A 22,187-nucleotide genomic window follows, 5' to 3' on the forward strand; every position below is an offset into this window, starting at 1 on the left:
TCTGAAGCAGGGACAGAACTAAGGAATCATAGAATTTTTTAAATTGGAAAAGACATTTAAGATCTCCAAGTAGAACCATTAACCCAGCACTGCCCAGTCCACCAGTAAAACATGTCCTCAAGACATCTCCATGTCATTTAAATACCTCTGTTTTGGTGACTCAATCATTTCCCTGAGCAGCCTGTTCCAGTGCTTAAGAATCCTTCCGGTGAAGAAATGTTTCCTAATACCCAATCTAAACCTCACCTGGTGCAAGTTGAGGCCACTTCCTCTTCTCCTGTCACTTGTTATCTAGGAGAAGAGACCAGCTTCCATTGCTCTTCTTTGGACACACTCCAGCACCTCAATGTCCTTCCTGGAGTGAGGGGCCCAAAACAGAACACGGTTTTGGAGGTGCAGCCTCACCAGTGCCAAGTACAGGGGGACAATCCCTGCCCTGATCCTGCTGGCCACACTATTTCTGATCCAGGCCAGGATGCCACTGGCCTTCTTGGCCACCTGGGCACACATTGGCTCATGTTCAGCTGCTGTTGACCAGCACCCCCCAGGTCCTTTTCCACGGGGCAGCTTTCCAGCTGCTCTTCCCCCGGGGCTCTGCACAGAGTTGTTGTGATACAAGGGCAAGACCCAGCCCTTCACCTTGTTGAATCTCATACAATTTGCCTTGGCCCATCAATCCAGCCTGTCCAGATCCCTTTATGGAGCCTTCCTGCCCTCCAGCAGATCAACACTCCCACCCAGCTTGGTGTCATCTGTGAAGTGACTGAGGGCACACTCCATCCCCTCATCCAGGTCATTGATAAAGACATTACACAGGGCTGGCCTCAGTATGGAGCCCTGGGGAACACCAGCTGCCAGCTGGGTGGAACTCTGTTCACCACCACTCTCTGGGCCCAACCATCCAGATGGACATCCAGTTTTTTTACCTAATGAAGAACACACCCATCCGAGCCATGAGCAGCCAGCTTCTCCAGTAAAATACTGTGGGAAACTGTGTCAAAGTCCAGGTAGACTACATGCACTGCCTTCCCCTCATCTGCCAGTTGGGTTACCTTGCCACAGAAGAAGATCAGGCTGGTCAATTAGGACCTGTTTTTCATGGATCTATGCTGTCTGGGCCTGATGCCCTGGTTTGTCCTGCACCTGCCATGAATAGTTCTTCATGATCTCCTTATTGGTCTCTGCCCCTCTGCCCTCCCTGTCTCTCACCACTTGCCCAACACCAGCATTTTCCTGGCTGTCCTCAGTGACCTGTGGCTTCTGCAGCCTCCCATCCTATTCTCCCCAAATAACTGCCCCGACATTGTCCCAAGGCCAGATTAATTGCCTTTTTCCTTTCCATTTCTTAAGGAATAATGGTCGATATCACTTTCTTGAATCCAAAAAGCAACACTCTTTTGCCCATTTCATTCTTAATACTCTTATGTTGCTGAGCTGCTCTTTGGTCTCTTACCTCCCATCTACCCTCCTTTTTGGGTTTCCTACCCACTGCTCAATGACTTCCAGCCTCTGGGACACCAGCATCAGAGTGAGGATGCACAGTGGGATGTCACCACATAGGGCTGTGGCTGCAGGGAGGGGAACATCACAGGCCATGGCTGCATGTCGTGCTGGGGTTTGCCAGGTTGTGTCCCCTCAATTCCTCAGTCTCCTCCATCTTTTTCCTCTGTCTTTTGTTCTGCTTTCCAACACTCAGCATGAAGCTGGAGCAGCCAGAAAGACAAGAGCTGCATTGATCTTTTATGAGGATTGAACATTTTTGCTTTATTGTGAACCTTTTTGGCCAGTAAGTGAGGCTGGTAAAGCTTGATTCTAGAAGAGCTCTGTGCTGGGGTGGAAAGGCTGAAATACTGAAAGAAATACTGGGAAGAGCTCTGTATACCAGCCAAACAGCAAGACTTCCTCAGACTCTTACTTCTTAAATGCTCATCTGCTAAATACATTGCTTTTATTTAATTTACCGAATCTTACCCTGCTCCAAGGCCTTTTCTATATGTGTTTGCTATGGTATGGTCATAAACAATTTTTGTCATCAGCCTGAGGGCAGAGGAATTCATACTGCTCTTACACCACTGCAATCCTATAGATTTCAGGAGAATTACTTCCCATTACAGCAAGTGAAATAAGAATGAGTAAATATGCCATTTCTCTGCTGTTCACTAATAACACTGTAATGCTCACTGGAGTAGTCAGAGAAAGCTGGAGATTGACTCTTGTTTGACTCTGTATATCTTGTGTGATGTGCAGGGTATCCTCTTTCAACAGAGAACCAGAACTGCTTTGACAAAGTGGAGACGAGCCAGTGGTAGAATAATTAGGGGCTGTCTATTTTTACTATCAATTTGAAAATACTTTTTAAAATTTTCTCTATCTCTTTCTGTTGGGAATCAAAGCATTCAAGTCATTCAGTAACCCAGAGAAACCTTTCATCCTGATCTTATAGCTCCAAAAACTCTGAGATACAGACTTAAATAATTTGTCCTTGGCCATAGATGTGGTGGGTACAGAAAAAAATTCTGTGTTCTATATTGACACTTGAACAGATTTAACCAGTACACCACCCTTCTTCATCACTCCTTAGTGTTTAATTTAGACACAAACATAAGAAGGAAACAAAACAAGTGAAGTCCTGTTTCAGATCCACCATGGATCAGCCATACAAAGCTGCCAAACTGCACGCAGCCATCACATGGTTGCTGTAGGAAATGCTGGCACTTATCTCCCTATGCAGAGGTCATTTACAATTGCATACGATGAAGATACTCCCTATATGGGCTGGGAGTTATTCTGGAAGAGGAAGAGAAAGGGTCTGTCAAAGCCAGACATGTTCTGAAGACACATCCTCATAAACACACCCAGGAACCACCAACACCAGCATGTGCTAAGTGGACCTCAAGGTCACAAATGCCTTGGGAAGCCCCTGCTGGGCCTGGCTGCCTGTTTCCCTCCATGTGTACTAATAGAATAGCCTATCCCAAATTTTTAATCCAGAAGCTACTAATGAGAGTCTCCCCCTTCCAATTTTAATGCATTTTTTTTTTCGGGCGTTTTCCTTTAAGACAAAAAGGAACAATGAATTTCTCAACAATTAACATCTCACGTTTCTTTATAATGAAGAGGTCATGTACTTTCTCAGCAACTTCTCTCTCCACAGATGTAAGCAAGGCTAGTGATAAGGTGAAGGGGGATATTTTTCTTGGCTCTGCCTATATATTCAGCTTCATCTACTCAAGAGAGCAGCAGCAAAATGGCTCAGAACAAGAATACCTTCAGAGATGAAGGTGGCAGTTCCAGCTCACAGCTGCCATGTCTCACTGTACACAGCGTTGTGTCCAAAGAAGTTAGTTTTCCTATCTCCACACTCTCAGCTGCACACTCAAGTTTCAAGTTCAAAGTTTCAAGGTTTTATTCAAGACCTGGAATATATTTGTGTTTTAAGCAATGAATTTCCAAAATTATTTTCTTGCCTGTGCCCTCTGCTGATACATTCTCAGCAATGAACATACCTTCCATTTTTGTCTAAAATAAACAGATTTCATCTACCCTTCTCAGTCCCCTCCTCCAAGCTGGAAATTTCAGGAATTACAATTGCTGACACTGTGCTTGCTGCAGGACTACCAAGACTTGGGGCTTTAGTACAAGCAGAAATTTGACCTGTTGTTTTCTGAGCCTTCAGCTGAGGGAAAGAGGATGTTGTCTCTCTCATGAAGGGGTTTCGCAAGGAACCCACATAACTTGTTCTCAGCCACTGCTGGTTTGTCGTTTGAGTTAAAATTGCAAGTAAATGAGTAGGGATTTACTTGGCTTAACTAAATGCTTCTACTTTAAAAAAAAAATCATTAAAATATTGCAGCTCAAGTTTCTCTCATTTCTCCCGTCACTAACTCATGACTTACAGGCTGCCTCATAGCAAAACCGTAGAAGTTGAGATTTAATATTTGCAGCAACTGATTTACACAGGCTACAACAAATGCATTTGCAGGTTTGCAGAAGAGAATAGAGTCAAAACCAGGTCAGTCCCTTTGTTCCCACTGTAGTTTTCACTGTTGCAAAAGGCAGTTCAATTTCGTATAATCACAACAGCAAGCAGCTATAACAGAATACATTAAAAACACATTTGTTCAATAAAAGAATGCCATTTCACAAAAGGTCATGCTTTCAGTTTTGAGGAGACGCTAGTCATTTGCTTAAATGCCAATATATCATATCACAAACCTTTGACTTCTCTATTCCCTAGCTGCCTTGGTTACAAAAATGAGGCAAACAGTATTTACCTACATTCTCAGATGCTGAAATATTTGGCTATAAATTAAAAATATATAGTACTGAATATTTAAAATGAGGCACATGTGAAATAAGACATACACTCCCATAAAGTGGATAACATATGGGAAATGCACTGTTAGGAGTCTCCTTGAAAAAAACAATAATCTTTGTAATTATGACTTTTAGCAGTTTACCTAATGGTGCACAACATTCCACAGCATTTATTTGGAAGCCAGCTAGTTCATACTAAACTTCAAATACTTAAAGACAACCTAGCATTTCAGGGAGTTTCTCCTCTCCTCTACTGAATGACTGCAGCCCCTGCAGCTTGTTTCCAGTGACAAAGAACATCACAATAGATACACACCACTTCTTCATGATTTCTCCCAGAGCTCTAAAGAGCTATTCCCCATCATTTTAGCCTGCACCCTGTAAAGATTCCAATGTATCTGAAAGGTGACTTTTATGCTAGAAGAAAATTTGCTTTTAGCCCAGGGGTAAATTTATTACATCATTTAATCTGCAACCTCCCTCTGAATACAGGAACCTACCTTTTTGTCCATTTGTCTCTTGGGCACTTAGTTAATGAAGGGGAAGAATTTTGTTGATTGCATTGGCTGAATTTTTTTGTCTTTTTAAAATGTTGTCCAAGCAAAAAAGTGAATTCTCATCAGTCCAGGTAGATGGGGAGAAATATAGTACCGCCTGTGATATTAAAAAAGACAGAACAGGTCTAAAGATGAGAAGATGTAAAAACAATACTAGGTGAGAGAAGATGGCCATCATGGAAAAAGATGAGAGTAGAAGAGCCCCAAAGCAGGAGCAGGAGGCAGAGAAAAAGGCTGCAAGGCGGGAGGGGACAGGGCAGAAGCTGGAAAAGTAGAGGTGAGAACTAAAGAGATTTTTAATCAGTTCTCTGTCACACTTTGTTTCAGAATTTGGCAATGAACAGACATCTCTTGAGCCTCAACATGCCTCTGCTGTCTAGCTATCAGCTACAAAATCTAACAGGGAAAAATATTGTTTTCTTATTCCCCTCATATTCTGCCTTTACACACTGCTTTCTGAAACCTTAGTTTTAATTTAATTTTGTTTTTCAATGTAATAAAAAATCCCTACTGTAGCAGCATTAAAAGATAATCAGATCTGAGTCTTGAGCAAAGTACAAGAAGAGTGTAAATAATCAACAAAGAGTTGACAACCTAGAAATTCTGGGCCCCTTACAGAATAACTGCTCTGTGGATATAAAATCTTCATTCTATCAGTTACTCACAGGCGCTTTTTAATTTTTTTGCTTATGAACATCTTAAACATCAATTATCCATGCAACTTGGGGAAAAAATCATAATAGATGCTGTCTTTCTCAAGCAAATTTTGAGAGAAAAGTAGTACTCTAAGTGACAAAATATTCAAACAAAAGCACTGATTATATCTCTGTTATTGATATGAGCTTTTAAATGGCATATGATACAACCAGATTAGTTCAGTAAGAAAACAGGTTTAGAATTGGATGGTAGCTGAGATTTTTCTGTTGTTTTTTATGGATAAAAAACTTCTGTTTTCTAAGGATAGGCAGATGGATAAGGATTTTATTATAGGTATTGGCAACTTAATGCTGCTGAAAGCCTGACACATGATGCATTGACTCAAAGTTGGAACGTTAGATTTTCAACATTACATTCAAGCAAATTTTTCTGAAATTGCAGCCTGGATGTGCCACCATGGTTTGCATATTGCCTACCTCAAACAAAGAAAACCCACAAACATTGGTAATTACTCCCTCTGAAGTGAAAAAGGTGAGCGAAGAGCATTCTCCCCAAGGGAAGAGCTGGAATTCTTGAAAACTCCTGCATGCAAACACACACGCTGAGCTCTGCTCCCCTGCACACCCTGTTGCAGCCAGGTCACAGAGCACACTGCCCTCTTCAGATCAAGCAGGCTGAAAAACAAGGTTTTATTGTCAGTCTTCTAGACCAGAAAGAAGCACTCCTCTAATCCCCAAACCTTACACTGCAGATGAACCTCTAATGCACATGTGATTTGTTGAATATACATGCATGCATTTATCATTAAATTAAACCCATCTTAATTCAGGTAAGAAAACATTGTTGGCTTGGAATACATGAACCAAAGCAATAGTGCTGGACATGAAAAGTCTCCAAAGGAATCTCCCATGGGAGGCATTTACCTATGTTTCTTCATTTGTAGCATAGACAAAGGCAGTCATTTTCATTCCTGAAAGATCTTGTCTCAGCAGTTTCCCTTTAGAGACAGTAAATGGATAGAGGTAACTAATCTGTTTGTGGCCTTCCAAAAACCTTTTAAGCATGGCCAGGTACCTGGCTGGGAAAGCTGGCCGTGTAATATCAGATATGCCAAAATGAACATGAGGAAAAAAATACCATAGACAGAGCAGGGATAACAAAGAAAGAATTCTGGCCAGTAAGACAACAGAGTAACTTCATCAATGCACTTTGCACAGTCAAATGACAATGTCATTCTTAACACAAAGGATAAAAACTTCACGATTAGTATCACTCAATCTGCAGTGATTAAACATCTCCCTGGGGTTTCTCCTCCCATGAGAACAAGAATTCTTCCTGAATTTGGCCCCTATCTCTTAGCCAGTGTCACATCAGACCTACAGCAGCACAGATTTCAACTGCAATAGTGAACACCAACTATTATCTGAGTCCCTACAGAAAGTCTACCTGAGATGAGCCAACTGCAGCAGTCAGCTCAGAAAAATGACCAGAAGGCTTCTGTGCTTAAGGTACAGCAGACATGGTCAACATTTTCCTGATTAATAATGGATTTGGGACAGGAGGCATTAGAAATGAGGTAGGTTTTGGATGCTGCTTCCACCAAACCCAGGTTCTGCTTGGCTTGTGGTATTCCCAGCACTCAGCAGCCCAGCTGGAAGCCATAAGCACCATTGGCTCGGGCTTGTGACATCACTGTGGCATCAAGCACATTTGTCACAGAGTAGGACAGCACAAATACAGCCAAGGGAGTTTATGGAATAGCCAAACTGCTGGCTGCAGGTTAAGCTTTTCTGCAGGTTAAGCTTTCGTGCTCTGTTGGAGTGATCACATTTTTCAGCTGCAAAGAGTTTATTTTTTAAAAAGAGTCATTGTCATTATCATTGGTTACACTTGCGTGTCAGAACACCAAAAAATTAATTTATGAAACACACGTAATTCCTCCCCTCTTCTTTTGTTTTCTAAAGGGCCTGAGTCTTCTGGTTGTAAATTTTACTCATCAGTAACTCAACCTTCTTGTGAAACGTGCAGAAATTGCAGAAAGCAGTTTGATAAAGGAAGGCACATATTTAACCTCAGCAAGACCAGCCCCTGGGAATAGCACTGTTTGGTACCACAGCACGTGCAGTCTTGTGAAAGAGAAATGAATCAGCCACGTACTCTGCCCTGTAGCCTCATGGAAGCTGTACTGAACCACTGGCTGAGGGGCCAGCTTTTCACCTTATTATACCTTTGGGGAAGAGAAATTACTATAGTTGAGGCATTTTTCAGTGTGCTAAGAGATTTCACAGTCCCTGGGCAGACAGAGATGGTGAAAGAGTCTAGACCTGTCAAGTTAAAGGAGTAAATCATTGCTCTGCTCATGCGTCCCTGGCAGCCACAACCTGCTGGCCTGCACTTGGGCTGCCTCTCCCTGTGCCAAGAGAGAGCAGTGCCCATGCAAGAAAGGGAGATTTATCTGGAGGGAAGAGCAAATGCTGTAGCCCAGGTATTAGATCTGAGGCAGAAAGGCCAAGTGTGAGCCTAGAGCTCTGCTGCAGCCCTGCAGACACCAACAAAACTCATGGGAGAAAATCGTAACCTACCTCACACAGAGGCTGTGGCTGGCTCCTCAGAAGAGCTGGTTTAGAAGAGACCTATTTCTTGATTTCAGTGACTGAGGGTTCATGTTCTGCTCATGACCTCAAGTGAGAAATGCAGAGAGAATTAGTCTTAAAGCTCTACTTCAGTCTACTTTATGTTGACCAATTAGAAGCCAGCTGCGCAGCAAAACAGACTTCTGCAAGGTTCTTCATGCCATTTCTGAGGATGGCACAGTGTCTGACCTATGATAAAAAATGCTTTAATTCAAAGTTACTGTGTTTCAAAGTTTATCTATGTAGTTGATCTACACATAATTTTAAATTGAATTTTTACTGCACCAGAAAGCATTGGGTGCCAGCGGAAGTGAAAGGCAGAAAGCAGCTTTATTCCTTCTGCTGGTTAAAAGGCACGGTTTTAATAGCTCCCAGTTCCCTTGGGTGAGGGAAGCTAGCTGCAAAGTAAATCACAGAAACTAAAGATTTGCTACACTTCATGTATAACTGAAATAATACACTACAAAAGGTATAAACAGTCACAAATCTTCAACTGTAGAAACATGTGACCAAAATAACCGAGAAGGTCACACTGAAGTTTGAAAAACAAATTTGAGGTTGACATCATTAATATATTTTTTTTCTAAATCAACAAGATGACCAAGTACCAGTGGCACTCCAGTGTACCAAACACAGCACAGCTCAAGTGGTTACTACTACTTTAGTGTTCTCTACTGACTTTTTTTAAATAGGATGGCTAGTGTGAAATCTCAATCTCATGAGAGCAAAAAAATATTTTGAAAGAGGAAGACAGCATTTTCTTACTCTCTCAGTGGCACACAGCCACATTTCCATGCACAAGACAGCAGTTAAAAAAAGACATGTGGACTCTTGTCTTCTACCCAGTCATGATCATTAGGGTCTGATTTAAGACGTCTGAACTTCTGGGTGTACTCAGCTATTAAGGCACGACCTTGATTTCTAAGCAGTCATTGCTCTAAGCCTCTGCATTCTTCTTTGAACTATTCCACCTCTTTATAGATTTTTCCAGCTGACCCTCTTGATCCTATTTGAAGAAGCTGTGTGGGGGAAGTTCATTGCATGAAGGAATACTAGGCCTGAAAAACAACAGCTGTAGCTCCAGCAGAAGTTAGAAAAATTTTTATATGATAGTGTTTTCCTTTTAATTCCTATTGAACTGCCTTCTGAGTGCAAAATATGCTTAGCAGTTCATCTTAACTCTCTGATGACTTCGCCTTTCCCCAGCCAGCAGGACAGCAATTTTGCAGCTGCTGCTACTGCACCTCATTTATCAGCAGCTTCCCTTGCCAGTGCTCGGAGCACTGACAATTGTGGCCATAATTCACACAGAACAGGGACTCCACTCTGGAAGGAAACAAGAGCTACACAATGCCATTCTGCAGCTTTCACAGCTGTGGGAGATACTTGGATGAAGTGGCTCCTGCTCCTGCTGATGGCCACTGCCAACCCCATGTCCCTGACAGTGCTCTGTAATGGCCAGGAAGCAGAGCGAAAATAATGGAAACAGGATGAATATATTCTACAGTTTTCCAGGGGTTACTTCTCTTCTTAGCATGGTACTAAGGTGAGAAATAATGACAGCTACCCTCACAGAGTGCTTCTGTGGTGAGGAAGGGAGAAATCAGGATATATTTCTATAAATTACTTTAGACAGTCTCTGGCAGAATAACAATCAGGTCTGATAAAAACATAGTGAACAGCAAATGGGGTTTGCAAAGCTGAGCTATTTGATGCCAATCTAGAGCTAGGCAAGCAATCTGAAACCAGCTTTTACACTAACTGCAGCTGGGGAAAAGGAGCAGGATTGGCACTGGTCCCACAAAACACATGTTTTGGTATTATAGCCAGCTGTAGCTCTGGTACTTCACCAGCCCTTCAGGGGGCAGTTTTCCTGTTACAGCTATGCTGGAAGTAATGGGGAGGCGATGCTGGAAGGAGGAGTCGTACTTTTCCTTCTCATCCTTACATCTGGCTATGGATTCTCAAGGCATCACAGCAGCAGCTCTCATCTGACCCCTACTGCAAGCAGGTGGGTAAGGGCATACTTCCACCAGCAAACACAAGGGATCAGCAGAAGACCAGCTTAACTAAGGTTAAACTCACTGCCCCATATTCTCATTTCATCACTGCTTTAAGTATACTTCAGTGAAAGAGGACCTCTTGTCTTCTTCCCTACTGCAGCCACTTCCCTTGTGCTGGCAGGAGGCACCTGTGCTGGGTGATAGCTGAGTGATCTAACCTCATCCTCATCATGAGCACAGAGATCAAATAATGTTTATTGGTTGGGTGAGGCTCTGAGAAACCTGATCTAGCTGCCCATTGCAGGGAAAGGTTGAACTACAAGACCTTTTACAGGCCCTTCTAACCTAAACTATTCTGGGATTCTCTAAATACTATTCCTATAGCAGGCGCCCACCCTTCCCTTTCTCTTGCTGTCAAACCTTGCATCTCTTACCTTTGACATGGAGGAAGAATTCAGGCTCCAACTGGGTTTGGCATTTGCTATCCTTCAGAAACTGGTGGTACCTCTCAGACATTCACTTTTACAAGGCCCATTACTTAATCTCAAGCAGCAGGAAAAAATCATTTAATGGCCTTTGACACAGTTTGCATGCTTGTCTTTATCCAAAAGGCACCTTATTCCCAAGAGGATTCACCATCTCCAGCTACCCAGCAGCTGGCCAAAATCAGCCATCTCCCCAACAGCAACAGCCAGGACTGCCATGGCAATTTATGCCCTTAGAGAATGACAGTCCCATCTTGTCTAGTCATGGTCGCTTTTGTCTTTGGATTCCCACTACATGGATTAAAACAAGCAGCACCAAGACTGAATCAGGAGCTCAGACAGTGGTACAGAGTCAAATAGCATTTATAACCCATATTTTTGCTTTTTTGCTCATTTTTATATTGCCTCCTGCCCCTATCTTTTCACATAAAGCCATAACACTAGCTGCATTATTTCAGCCCATATGCCTAATTCCAAGAAAAATTGCATTATATCACTGTTCTCTATATTAAAATGGACAGATATAAACATGCTGTATTGCCACAGCACAGCATCATCACAGATACCTGCACACCAATGTGTAAAAACTAGCTGTTTCTGTGAAGCAGTAAGTTAACAACTTGTATGATCCACAGGCTTGCGCCTGTAACACCTTCCCACTGCCTCAAACAAGAAACTCACTCAGAGACTTTGATCCTTCACTTCTGCCTTTATTTTTCTGAAAACTAGTGCTTCCCTTGCGTGATTACTCCTGCTATGTCTCCTTAAGTGTTGCTCAGCTGCTTGTCATGAGTTTCTTTTTCCCACATAAGTCATGCATCTAAAGCAAAAAATAAAGATGCATAACAGCAAGGAAGCAGGTGTTCAGAAAAGCAAAATACATGTATTTGGCAGCATCCATGTGGCAGATACTTTAGCTAAACTAGCCTTATAGGCAGAATTGTAATTGTACACAATATATAAGAACGAGCACACATTTTCTCTTTTTAAATTTCACAAAAGGTATGTCTGAATGCCGGACACCATGTCTCTGACTCTTCAAAGCAATTGCCACAAGGGAAAGGGAGGTGTGCGAATCCCCCCAGCCCAGCTTGGCCAGTAGGATTGTTCGATGATGAAGTCATTAGTTGAGGGCTGAGAAGATCAGATACTAACCTTTGACACAGTATCCCTGCATACCTTTGGTCAATCGCCCCATCCTTCTGTAATGAACAGTGGTAATTACCGGAATGCTGAGAAAACAAGCAGGACCTGATTTTATCATAAGCCACAGACACAGGGCGAAAATTCCCAACCTACCACCAGTCAAGCTTAGTCAAGAATTAGGAATGGTTAATCAGTGTGGTTAACCCAGCACAGCACTGAGATAAAGACGTGTTAAGAGTAAGTGGAAACAGGTTTAGCAAATCCAGAGATGATCTCTACTACTGCAAAGCGCTGTGCTATCAGGATGCACTGTGCTACACATCATCGCAGAGTACGAAAAACTGCATTTAACTTGAGCAAGTCCAGCACACTGTAAAGTTCAGTCATATTTCAACCTCAGCTACAATGCAACCCAGCTCTGTGTCACAGCTCGAAGAAGGGCAGCAGTGTGGACTTTGGCAGCCAACCATCACCAAACTATTGGAATTGTCACACAGCAAAGGGCAGGCTGGTGACATTAACGTCTTTGTTCTTTTTAGCACAGTTCCCAATTGTTAAGAAAAGAATGGCACTTAGCAACACGCAGTGAGACGAACTGCAGGTGCAGATTACTGCTTGGATTCAGTGTGACAGCCATTCCTAGGGAACTCTCCTTCAAGAGCTTTGCCTCCTGGGTGGGACCATTCAGCTCTTAGCTCTCCAACTAGACCAAGACCTAAAATCTCACCACTAATCGCAAAGTCCATACCAGCTTTTATTTTCAAGGCTGACAGAACAGTTGCTGGCCGCAAAAATGGACATGCTAAAAAAGCTTTGTATATTTAGAAGAAAAGAAAGAATACTAATTTGAAGTGAAGCAAGGTAGGGTGGAAGAAAGCCAGCTTCCCTGTAAAGTTTAGTATGATCCCATGAATGAACTTGTTAGATTCGGTCCTTTGCAGCAATATAGTCTAAACATCACAAGGCTCAGGACAGGAAGTCTGGTGAAGACATGAACAACATTCTATGACTATGAGCTTGCCCTGATACCAAGAGCATTGGCACTTGCACTTGGGAAGCCACCAGAGCTTATTTAATTCAAACTGCTACTCCTGCAGCCACTCCCACCAGCCAATAAATTACCTGTGAGACTCAGGATTTATTTAGCAACATTACAAATGGGCTTTGCATCTTTTGCTTGTCATGTTTACCCAGTCCTTTGCAACAGGAGAGACTACTGCATTCTTGTGGGATGAAAATGGCACATGGCAAACCAGAGGCAGCTGTCTATCTTTGGGGAGCACTATGGCTCAGTGTAACACAAATGGTTTAAATAGCAGAGGCCTGACTAACTCACCTGGAACACTGGTGGTAATGTCCCAGCTGTAATAGCACAGCTCAGTCCATGGCATTGGCAATGGCAGCAGGCCAACATTCAGAGGACTCTGCTTAACAAATTTTGGGGTTCAGTCACCCTTTCCACATTAGACATATCAGACTGTGACAGGAGACTGCCAGAAGTGTAATAGCAGTAACAAAAGGCCAAAGGAAAAAAATGTCAGCTTTCTCTCTTTCTCTTTCCATTTTTGTTTTATTCCCCCCGCATCAGGCAGCCTGCTCCCAATATTCCTGACCAACAAGACCACAATGCAGAACTAGGCTCTCTTGACCCACATAGTGAATGGGCTGCAATGATGCAGGCAGCCCAGAAACCTCTGCTCCCCAAATCAAAAGTTAAGGCACAATTTCTCTATTAGAAACAAACCTTTACAGAATTAAAGCACTATAACTGCACTGTCTTTATATGAGTCAGTCCCTTAAAGAGGGCAGGAGGAGCTGATGGGATGGTTTAGAAATGTGATTTTTTAATTTCACATTGCTTTCAGAGCAGTTGTGTTTCAAGGTCAAAAAAGTTGCACGCTGTACAGAATGACACACTAGTTCAACAAAATACATTCCTCTATATTTTTCAAAGCTAAAGTGAACAGTTTTAGAATTTTCCATTTTGAGGCTAACAGGGCTTGCGCAGATCTTAAAAAGAAAGAAAAAAAAAGTGATGTAATATTGTAGAAAATTCAATCCAACAGAAGGCAAAACGTTTTTGTGAGCCAAAAGACCCCAACCTTTGACACTATGGCTCTCTTATCAGAACACAAACTCATCCTGGGAAGATCTCAAGCAGACCAAAGTATCAGTTTGTGTTTCCACATCCACAACCATTTATTTGTCCATAGGAAAGGAAGCTTTATTCCTTGGTCAGAAACTCATTCCTTAGGGAATGCTCTCTCTCAAAAACGATTTTGTCAGATCACAGTGCAATCTCTTTTGTAGCTCCAAATGGAAAAAAATCCAGTTTATGAGATTATATTTGAGTACTTGACTGTCACTCCTAAGCCCTTCAGTCATGTGTTGACCTTTAGGATTTCAAGACAAAGTGCTACCCGTACTGCTTAAACTGTTTTAGCTTTGGGATTGTGCCAGACAGACAACTGACTGCAACTATTATAAGAGTAATTTTCCAGCATGTGGATTATTAGCATGTGTCCACTTAAGCTAATTTTATTCAGGATCAGAAGCTTTACAGGTCACAGTCTCATGGTTTGTTACTTGGCTTTATGTCCTTTATATCTAAAATCCCGTTTCCTATGTTTTGTCCTGATTGATCTCTTCAAAGGAGCAAGTACAGAAAACCAAAGGATATGGTGCACAGATGATCAGTAGAAAACCTAGCTATGCAACTTTTTCAAATAGAGAGAAAAGTAGGGAGAAAGACTGGCAGAATTTTGGCACAAGACTTACTTTGGAATATACTTAATGTTTACTGCTGTAGCCTTGAAACCATTTTTATATAAGAGAACAACTCCATCAGATCTGTGATCCTCCTTGCCACTTACATAAGCAGGAAAACAGTTCAGTTGCTTGTTCACTATTAACATTTGTGTTACATTTGTCTAGTCACATCTTCTGAACAAATCATGGAAGCTGACTTCAGAGTTTGAGGATTTTGCAAATCTAGGCATTATTTTCTCCTTTGCAGCTCTCAATTCTAAAAGCTCTTTGGCCCTCCTCTCAGCCATACCATGTAAGTATTCATTACTGCAGGTCTCCACCCTTTCCCAGGGCTTGGCTATTTTATGTCTGCCAACCTCTGCATCTCCTCTTCTTAGCCTGCCACCATCCTGAACTTGAGGATTCTGAGAAATTGGTTAAGTGCCCTTCAAAAAGAAATTCAAGCAGCTGGTATGATCAACAACTTAACTACAATTTTTTTGAAGTAGTGAAATCAGAGGAGTTTCATGGAGTCTTACAAGGCTTGGATGGAAGAACAGGTTGGTGAACTGTGCAAATCACCAAGACAGTCCAATAGTTCACAAGTATCAAAGAGGTCAGGGACTGGAGCAGTCTCACTCCCTTTCTGTTCCTAGCTGAGGTGTCCCATCTCTTCCCTGGCCCCTTTGAACCAAATTAAACATGTTAACCCAGCAGCACTTTTTTTTTTTTGCAAACACTTCACCTACCTATAAGGGACTCAATGCACAACAGAGCAAAGCACAGAATAATCAGCTTACAGATACACCTGGTATGACAGGAGGAAAGAACAGAGAGGTAACTTAGTTTTCTCCTCACTATCAAGTCCTTGATGTCAAAGTTCCTGGGCAAATCAGGACTAACTCAGATCTGCTCAAAGAAGCACAAATACAGTTGATCATCTCTTTTTTAATTTCTAAATGAGAATTTTCCAAGAAGCTTCAGAATACTAAATAGAAAGTCAGGTCATGGAAGATCTGAGAGAAACAAAGACTTCTTCATTTTAAACTATATCAGATCAAATGCACTAACTGTCTAATCTAGTAGACATGAGGAGTCACTCCTGTTCAATTGAGCAATTTTAAAAACTGGAGTTATCTAATAGCAACACATTTTTCAGGTAGCTCAAATGCTTATGGAAAGAACTAAGTACCAGCCACACAGGTGTGTGGAACCTCTGCACCACCTATTCCAACAGCCATTGTCTTAATTTTCCACTATTTTTTGCCCATATTTTTCACACTGTAAGAGCTCTTGTTTCCATGTGTAAGTAGGGTAATGCTTCCAAGGATGACAATAGTCATTTTGCTCAGCCTTCCTTCTAGACACTTCTTGCAACAGTTACTTACTTTGCTAATGGGTTATCTAATACTACATGTGCTGTTAGACCTCAGATAGAGCAATAAAATCTCAGCAGCTTTAAAAAGGAAGATACCAAATACCACTTCCATTAATTTCAGAAAGTTTATTGCACCAAATGCCGCAAAGAAATTGACCAAATGATAGCATACATAAACAACTATAAGAAAAAAAACACGTAGTTTGACATTGGTATTCAGTCATTCCTAAAAAAGCCTATGTTCTCCAAACATGCAATAGCAACACACATTTTTCTACTATGGAAAACTTGCCATATATATCAAGTTACCTCTTTTGACCTCAACCCCCTTCCCCCCCCCAGAAAAAAAAATAATAAAAAAAAAAAAACAACCAAAAAAACCCAAACAAACAAAAGGAAAAGGAAAAGTCTAGACTATATTTAGTAGTTCAGACTTGATTTTTATTTGGGTCCTTTTAATTGAAGTAGAAGTTATACTTGAAGGATAAGTGATCATTTTGCATTAACCTATATATACCAGAGTTTGATGCATCTGAAAAGTGGTTTTGACTTTACTAGTAAAGATGCTTATAATACGGCATGGGGGAGAAAAAAAAAATTAAAAAAAAAAAAAATCAATCTACAATTCTGGAGGATGCCATCAGAAATGTGAATTACAGGATCAGTGTCTTTTAGTTTTTTGGAGGCAAAAAAAATTGTATAGATTAGTTCAGAGAGTACCTATTTAAATTAAAATGTTTAAGTCTTGGTATTGTTTGGTATTGTTAAAGAATGAATTTCAATTAAATTCTACAATTTAGCAGTTCATTCCTCCCCTATGTTTAGCCTTGCCTGAAAAGAGCATACATTCTTTAAATTTCAGTGTGTAAACCACATTTATGTGGGATTTTGGAAAGACTGTGCACTCCCACCTAACCAAGAAAGTATGTATTTAAGTTTACAAAAAAACTACATAATACTGATAAAAACAACTTTGGAATATTTGAAAATTAAGCTACATTATCAACTTTCAACACAGTTGTACATTCATATCACTTTTCATCCTATTAAAATAAAACCAGAAACATGCCCTAAAAATGTCTAAAAAACACATCTGTAAATACTTACTGCCCTGTCATGCCACACCAATTTACATAAACATCAAGATGCTACCAAAAACAAGTTAAAGACTTTGAGTCAAAAACAAGCCCTAGAAAGTGGAATCCTTGTCAACTGAGGTAGTACAGTTGGTGGAGGGGGAAATATGTAATTAGCTTTCATTAGTCTAAAGCATTTTAAAAGTAATAAAGAGCTTTCATTTTGAATTTTCTTTCCCCCAAAACTAAAACTGTGAGAATAAAATAGTCCAACGTGTAATTTCTGAAGAGCAGCAAAATGTTAGAGAAAGCAGCAAGAACTGTAAAGTTTTAGCCTGGGCTGAAGAAAATACAAATGCTTTTGACCATCAGCTCACATGCCACCATAAAGTTAACTGATGTCTTGCCCAAAAGCAGTTTTTTTTTTTAAACAGTTGATGTGGTAAAATCAGGTCTATTACTGATTATGGTATTAATCTTGAAATCACTGAATGCCTGCAGATCTCTGTCCTCTTTAGTAAACCCTGTGATAACAAAAGCACATCTATATGTTAGCATGTTAGCATATATTTCTTTGAAGAACTGTCAGAGTCTGTTCAGATAAAAACCCTACTGGACTGACTTGTAATGATCTCAGCTAATATTTAAGAGTGACATGAAATAGAGAAAGTACATGAGGATTTCTGTATACACTCAGAAGCAGTTTCATAGCCTTACACATGCACACACACATTCTCCATCAAGAGGGTAGTTTAGGAATGCATGACTTGCTCTATGGTTCTTACTTTGTTTTAACCTTGTGAAATAGAAAGTGGTAACTGCTAAAAGCCATATGCAGAGGTAAATTTACTTTCCAGCAGATAGGATTCACAGACCAAAGATATGAAAAGTTTGCTTAGCTATAAAGCAGGAGGAAAAAACCTGAACCATAGAAAGACTTTAGCCTTTTTAGGCAGAATACTAGGGAGAAGTATGAAAATGCAATAAAAGAAACATTTGGAATGTCAGGTCAGAAAACCAGCATAGAAGGATCAGCTTCAGAAGTGTTCTATCAGAATATTAGTATCCCTCCACATGGAAACAACCTCTTTTCACAGTAGGCCAGTCTACCTATTTCCCTCAAAAAGCAACACAAGGTTAATCAAGACCCCCATCACATTTAAACAATTCACAATAAGCACATTTCATTATTTCAAATCATTGAAAGTTTACTGTAGAAAAGTCCAAACATCAAGGTAGTAGGAAATAAAACCACTTTAATAAAAGTGTGTCCCTTCAGTGTTAAAAATCTCTAACCACCAACAAGAAGAACTCACTACTGGTGACCAGGAGTTTCTTATTAGAATTCACTATTTTCAAGCAATTGTCTTGCCAGAAATTTGCTTGTAAGATGACAATTTCAGACACTGTATTCACAGCAGCTCACGACAGAATGGTCCAACATTGAGTTTTCCATTTAAGAATGTTTTGATCCTTTTTTCTCTCCTCAGACTGGTCCATAGTTTCATATCCAGCTTAACAGTGCTTTATGCAAAAGAAGTATTTTTTACATTCATTTTAATCAACCACATGAAAACAGTGAAGTACAAAATTTTGTTTTGCTTTCTAGAAACACCAAAGGCCAGTATCAACTAGTGGAGAAGTAGTTTCTGGTGTCAGAGTAGTTAACCTAGTAAGGAAAGGCACCTGGATGATAGTTCAAGATTTCTGTAGAATCAAAAAGGGCAATTGCAAACATTCAGAGTAATATCAAATATTGGGGTTTGCCCCCTACATTTCATTTTACTTCAAACAATGTTCCTCTTTTATTCTTACTCAAATTGACAACTCGTAGCTGGGAAAAAAGTAATACTTTTGACTAAAGGTTTGGTGGGGGTTGTTTGTTGTCTTGTGTTTCCCCAATATGATTGTCTTCAGTTTGTGCCAATTGTTTGGTGTATGTGCACATGGACACGTGCTCACAGCACTGGCATCGTTCAGAAGTTTTTCAAATTCATACTCCTTGGAGATAGCAATACTTGATGACACCAAGACAAGTTTAATTCCCAGGACCACAGTCATACAGCAAATCAACAGTTACTGAAGTTGCATCAGCAACAAATGTAAACTTGTAGTAGAAGTTCCATAAGGCTTTCCCACAAAATCCCTCTCTTGGAAGTCCATTCCATTTCGCTTGTAGCCATGGGCCCATTTGAATGCCTCCTCATTAAAAAAGAAGCAGCCACAGCTCTCAACCTCTTGTCCTTAAAGGGAAAACTCACATCAACCTCACGTACACCTTCATTCCCACATGACATTTGGCTGCTGAATCCAGGTTCCTTGTTCTGAGCCCATCACTTCTACTATACAAAAGCACACATATGCTCTGCAAGAAAATCATGTCCCACCTAATACACTTTTGTACAGGAATGCTATATACAGAGTTTACAGCTCCTCCTCCTCCCCAGCAAAGAAAAATATACCACACCACACTCACAAGCATAGTATTACAAAATCCATTCTAACCCACTTGTTCTTTTAACTGGTACTTCATGGTTTTGAGCAGCGTTTTGGATGGCAGCACCCAGTCTGCCACATAGTGTTAACTTTTATCCTTTGAATAAAAATAAAATGCAAGGATGCAGTCTCTTGATTTAAGTCAGAAGATTGTAAGAAAAACCTGAATGCCTTTTGTGTTATGTAAACTGAAGTCCTCTGATAAAACATCTGGTTGAAATCAGAATCAGAAGGTGGTAGAATGTAGTCATCACCTGCTTTCATCAGTGCTCCCCTTTACCAGTGTTTGGCACCTCTGTTCTTCATTCAACATTCCCATTTTCATAGTTGTACTTTAAGGGAGTGACTATCCTGAGAATATAATTTATAAGAGTATTTGAGCAACATATGGGGAATGAGTACTTGCTATAGCAGCCAACAAAGGCAAGTCATTGGATTCAATCCTAGAAATTAAAAAAAAGAGACAGACTTTAAAACAATATACAGTCACTTTTGAAAGAGATGATGATCAAGTATCACAAGATGATACTTTTCATCCACTTTAAAGAAACTGGAAGAGTCTTGCTATTATTAAGTTCACTGTTCATTATTTACTGTCAATAATCATTTAACACCAGTAAAAGTAGGTAAATAATGCTTAAAACCAAGAAGTATATTAGCACTTAAATCAAAAGATAGCAGCATTACATTCTGTGCCGTAAAATCTTTTGTGGTTTAAATAAATGATCTTTTATTTGCTAAACCGAAAGTCTTAGCTTGTAGCCTTACCAGAGAGTAGGTACCAATAAGCCCAGTTTAACAAAGTACTAAGTATCAGTTTATGGAAGATTAGGCATTTCAGGTTTTGAATATAACTCAGTTTACTACATAGTAGTACTTTCCTACCAAAAAAGACCAAGAGCTGAAATTATTAATTATTATGCAATAACAGTTCAAGGAACATCTCTCAAGTGCAATGGTCAGTTTCCAACTATTTCCAAACGTGAAGCTGCTCGAAGGCCAGGATGTACGTACATATTTATATATAGTTAACACATACACAGAAAAAAGTGCTTATTTCAGGGTTTCACTATTTACAACTACATTTCTGCATATGAAATCTTGAACAGTCTGGAAAAACAAATTAGATTTAATCAATAGTGCTAAAACACCTCTAGAGAAAGTGTATTTATGTCTTCCCCCTTTTCTGCTGTCAGCAGGCAGATCTCTAAAGGTTATATGCCAATCAAGTACTATTATTAGAAGACAGCTGCTGAACAGGACACCTGTTTATTTTTCAGAGCCTCTCATCCCTCAAGATACAAATATACTCTTTTCATTCTAAAAATTCTGAAGTATTTGTTGGGATGAAGTTTCCATTAAGGAGATCACAATAGAAGAGTGTGTATGAATGCATGGATAACTTCCTAATGGCCAAAATCCAAACTCTCTTAATTCTGGAGATTTAAAAATGACAAGAATTTTGTTGTTGCTGTATAAAGGTCTCCTCCTGATTTCAAGATAGCTCAGTAGGAACCCATTTTTGCAACTTATTAGGCACATGAAAAAAGGAGAATTAAGTATGAAGCAAATCCTTGTTGACAAGGTGTCAACACTCAGATGAAAAGGAAAAATAAACAATGACAAAAGCTGGGACAGTTAAGACTGATACCTGCAATACTCACCCCAACACAATTCCTAGTTCTTTTACATGCACTCTCGTATGTCCTCGCAGATATTCTGAAAGCATTTTGCTTTTGAGATACATCTCTTGCAGTCTATCCTCAAGATGCATTATGCACTGTAAACACAGACCAAAAACCTCAGAACAGCTTTTGGAATCGCATGCAAATATTACAAAAACGTAAGCACATCACTTTACTTTCTAAGTCTCCACTCCAAAAATCTAGAAGAGGTAATTGGATTTATTACAATTGTGCTATAAACATTAATAAGTTATACTACCCCACAAAGAGGAAAGCTCTCATAGAGCTGGAACATTCCAGCTCTTTTTAGCAGCAAGTTTGTTGCACAAACTGCACCTCCATTTCCACTCAAGTCTCTGCATTTCTGTTTACTTGAACAGTTTTAATGAGGTTCAAAACCACTCAAAATATCTTACTAAAAATTAAGGCAGAATTCTTGGATCAAGATATCTTTGTTATAAGTCAGTACTATTTTTCTGAAAGACTTGGTTTAGACAACAGTTTCTAAAATAATCATTCCAGCTCAAAGGCTTTAGTGCCATTCAAGAAATTAAGACCCAAGACATGGAAGCCACTAGTACCTTATTCACCACAGAGTTAGTTATAACTCCCTGACTGTTTTTCTGTAGCAACTAAGTTAGAAATCCATTTTAGGCATTTGTTTTCATATTTAATAAGTACTTGCAGTTTAAAGTTGCTTTAAACATTTGACACCGATTGCCAAAATGTAATAGTTCAAGTTGAAACATCAGTTTAATCATTCCACTTTTCTTCCAGCAGTGGAATGCTAGAAATGCCTACTATTTTTAAATACAGTCATGTGATTCATGGCAACTTCTCATATATGAACTACAAGACAGCAGATGAACTTGGCTTCAAGGAAAGAGAGGGGTTATTTTGGTAAGACAAGGCAAGCAGGCAGCATGTCTTCACCAGCTGAGTAGGCACGAAGTCTTATCAGGTATTTTGTTCTAGGACAAACGTACATTCAATTTGATATATTCCT

General features: G+C 40.1%; 1 protein-coding gene across 2 annotated transcripts in view; it reads right to left on the reverse strand.

Moving 5' to 3' along the window:
- Positions 1-16,035: 16,035 nt before the first annotated feature.
- Positions 16,036-22,187, reverse strand: part of FNIP2 (folliculin interacting protein 2) — a 49,474-nt gene continuing 43,322 nt past the window's right edge. For both annotated transcript variants that reach the window (XM_014883675.2, XM_088163653.1), the window contains 2 exons: positions 21,161-21,276; positions 16,036-19,939 (listed from right to left, as the gene is read on the reverse strand). In XM_014883675.2, the coding sequence (XP_014739161.2) occupies positions 19,861-19,939; positions 21,161-21,276 (195 nt within the window). In that variant the 3' untranslated portion in view covers positions 16,036-19,860. The remainder of the gene's footprint in view (positions 19,940-21,160; positions 21,277-22,187) is intronic.

This window comes from Sturnus vulgaris, chromosome 4 (genome assembly GCF_052056855.1).
Source record: "Sturnus vulgaris isolate bStuVul1 chromosome 4, bStuVul1.hap1, whole genome shotgun sequence".
In the NCBI taxonomy this organism is placed as follows: domain Eukaryota; kingdom Metazoa; phylum Chordata; class Aves; order Passeriformes; family Sturnidae; genus Sturnus; species Sturnus vulgaris.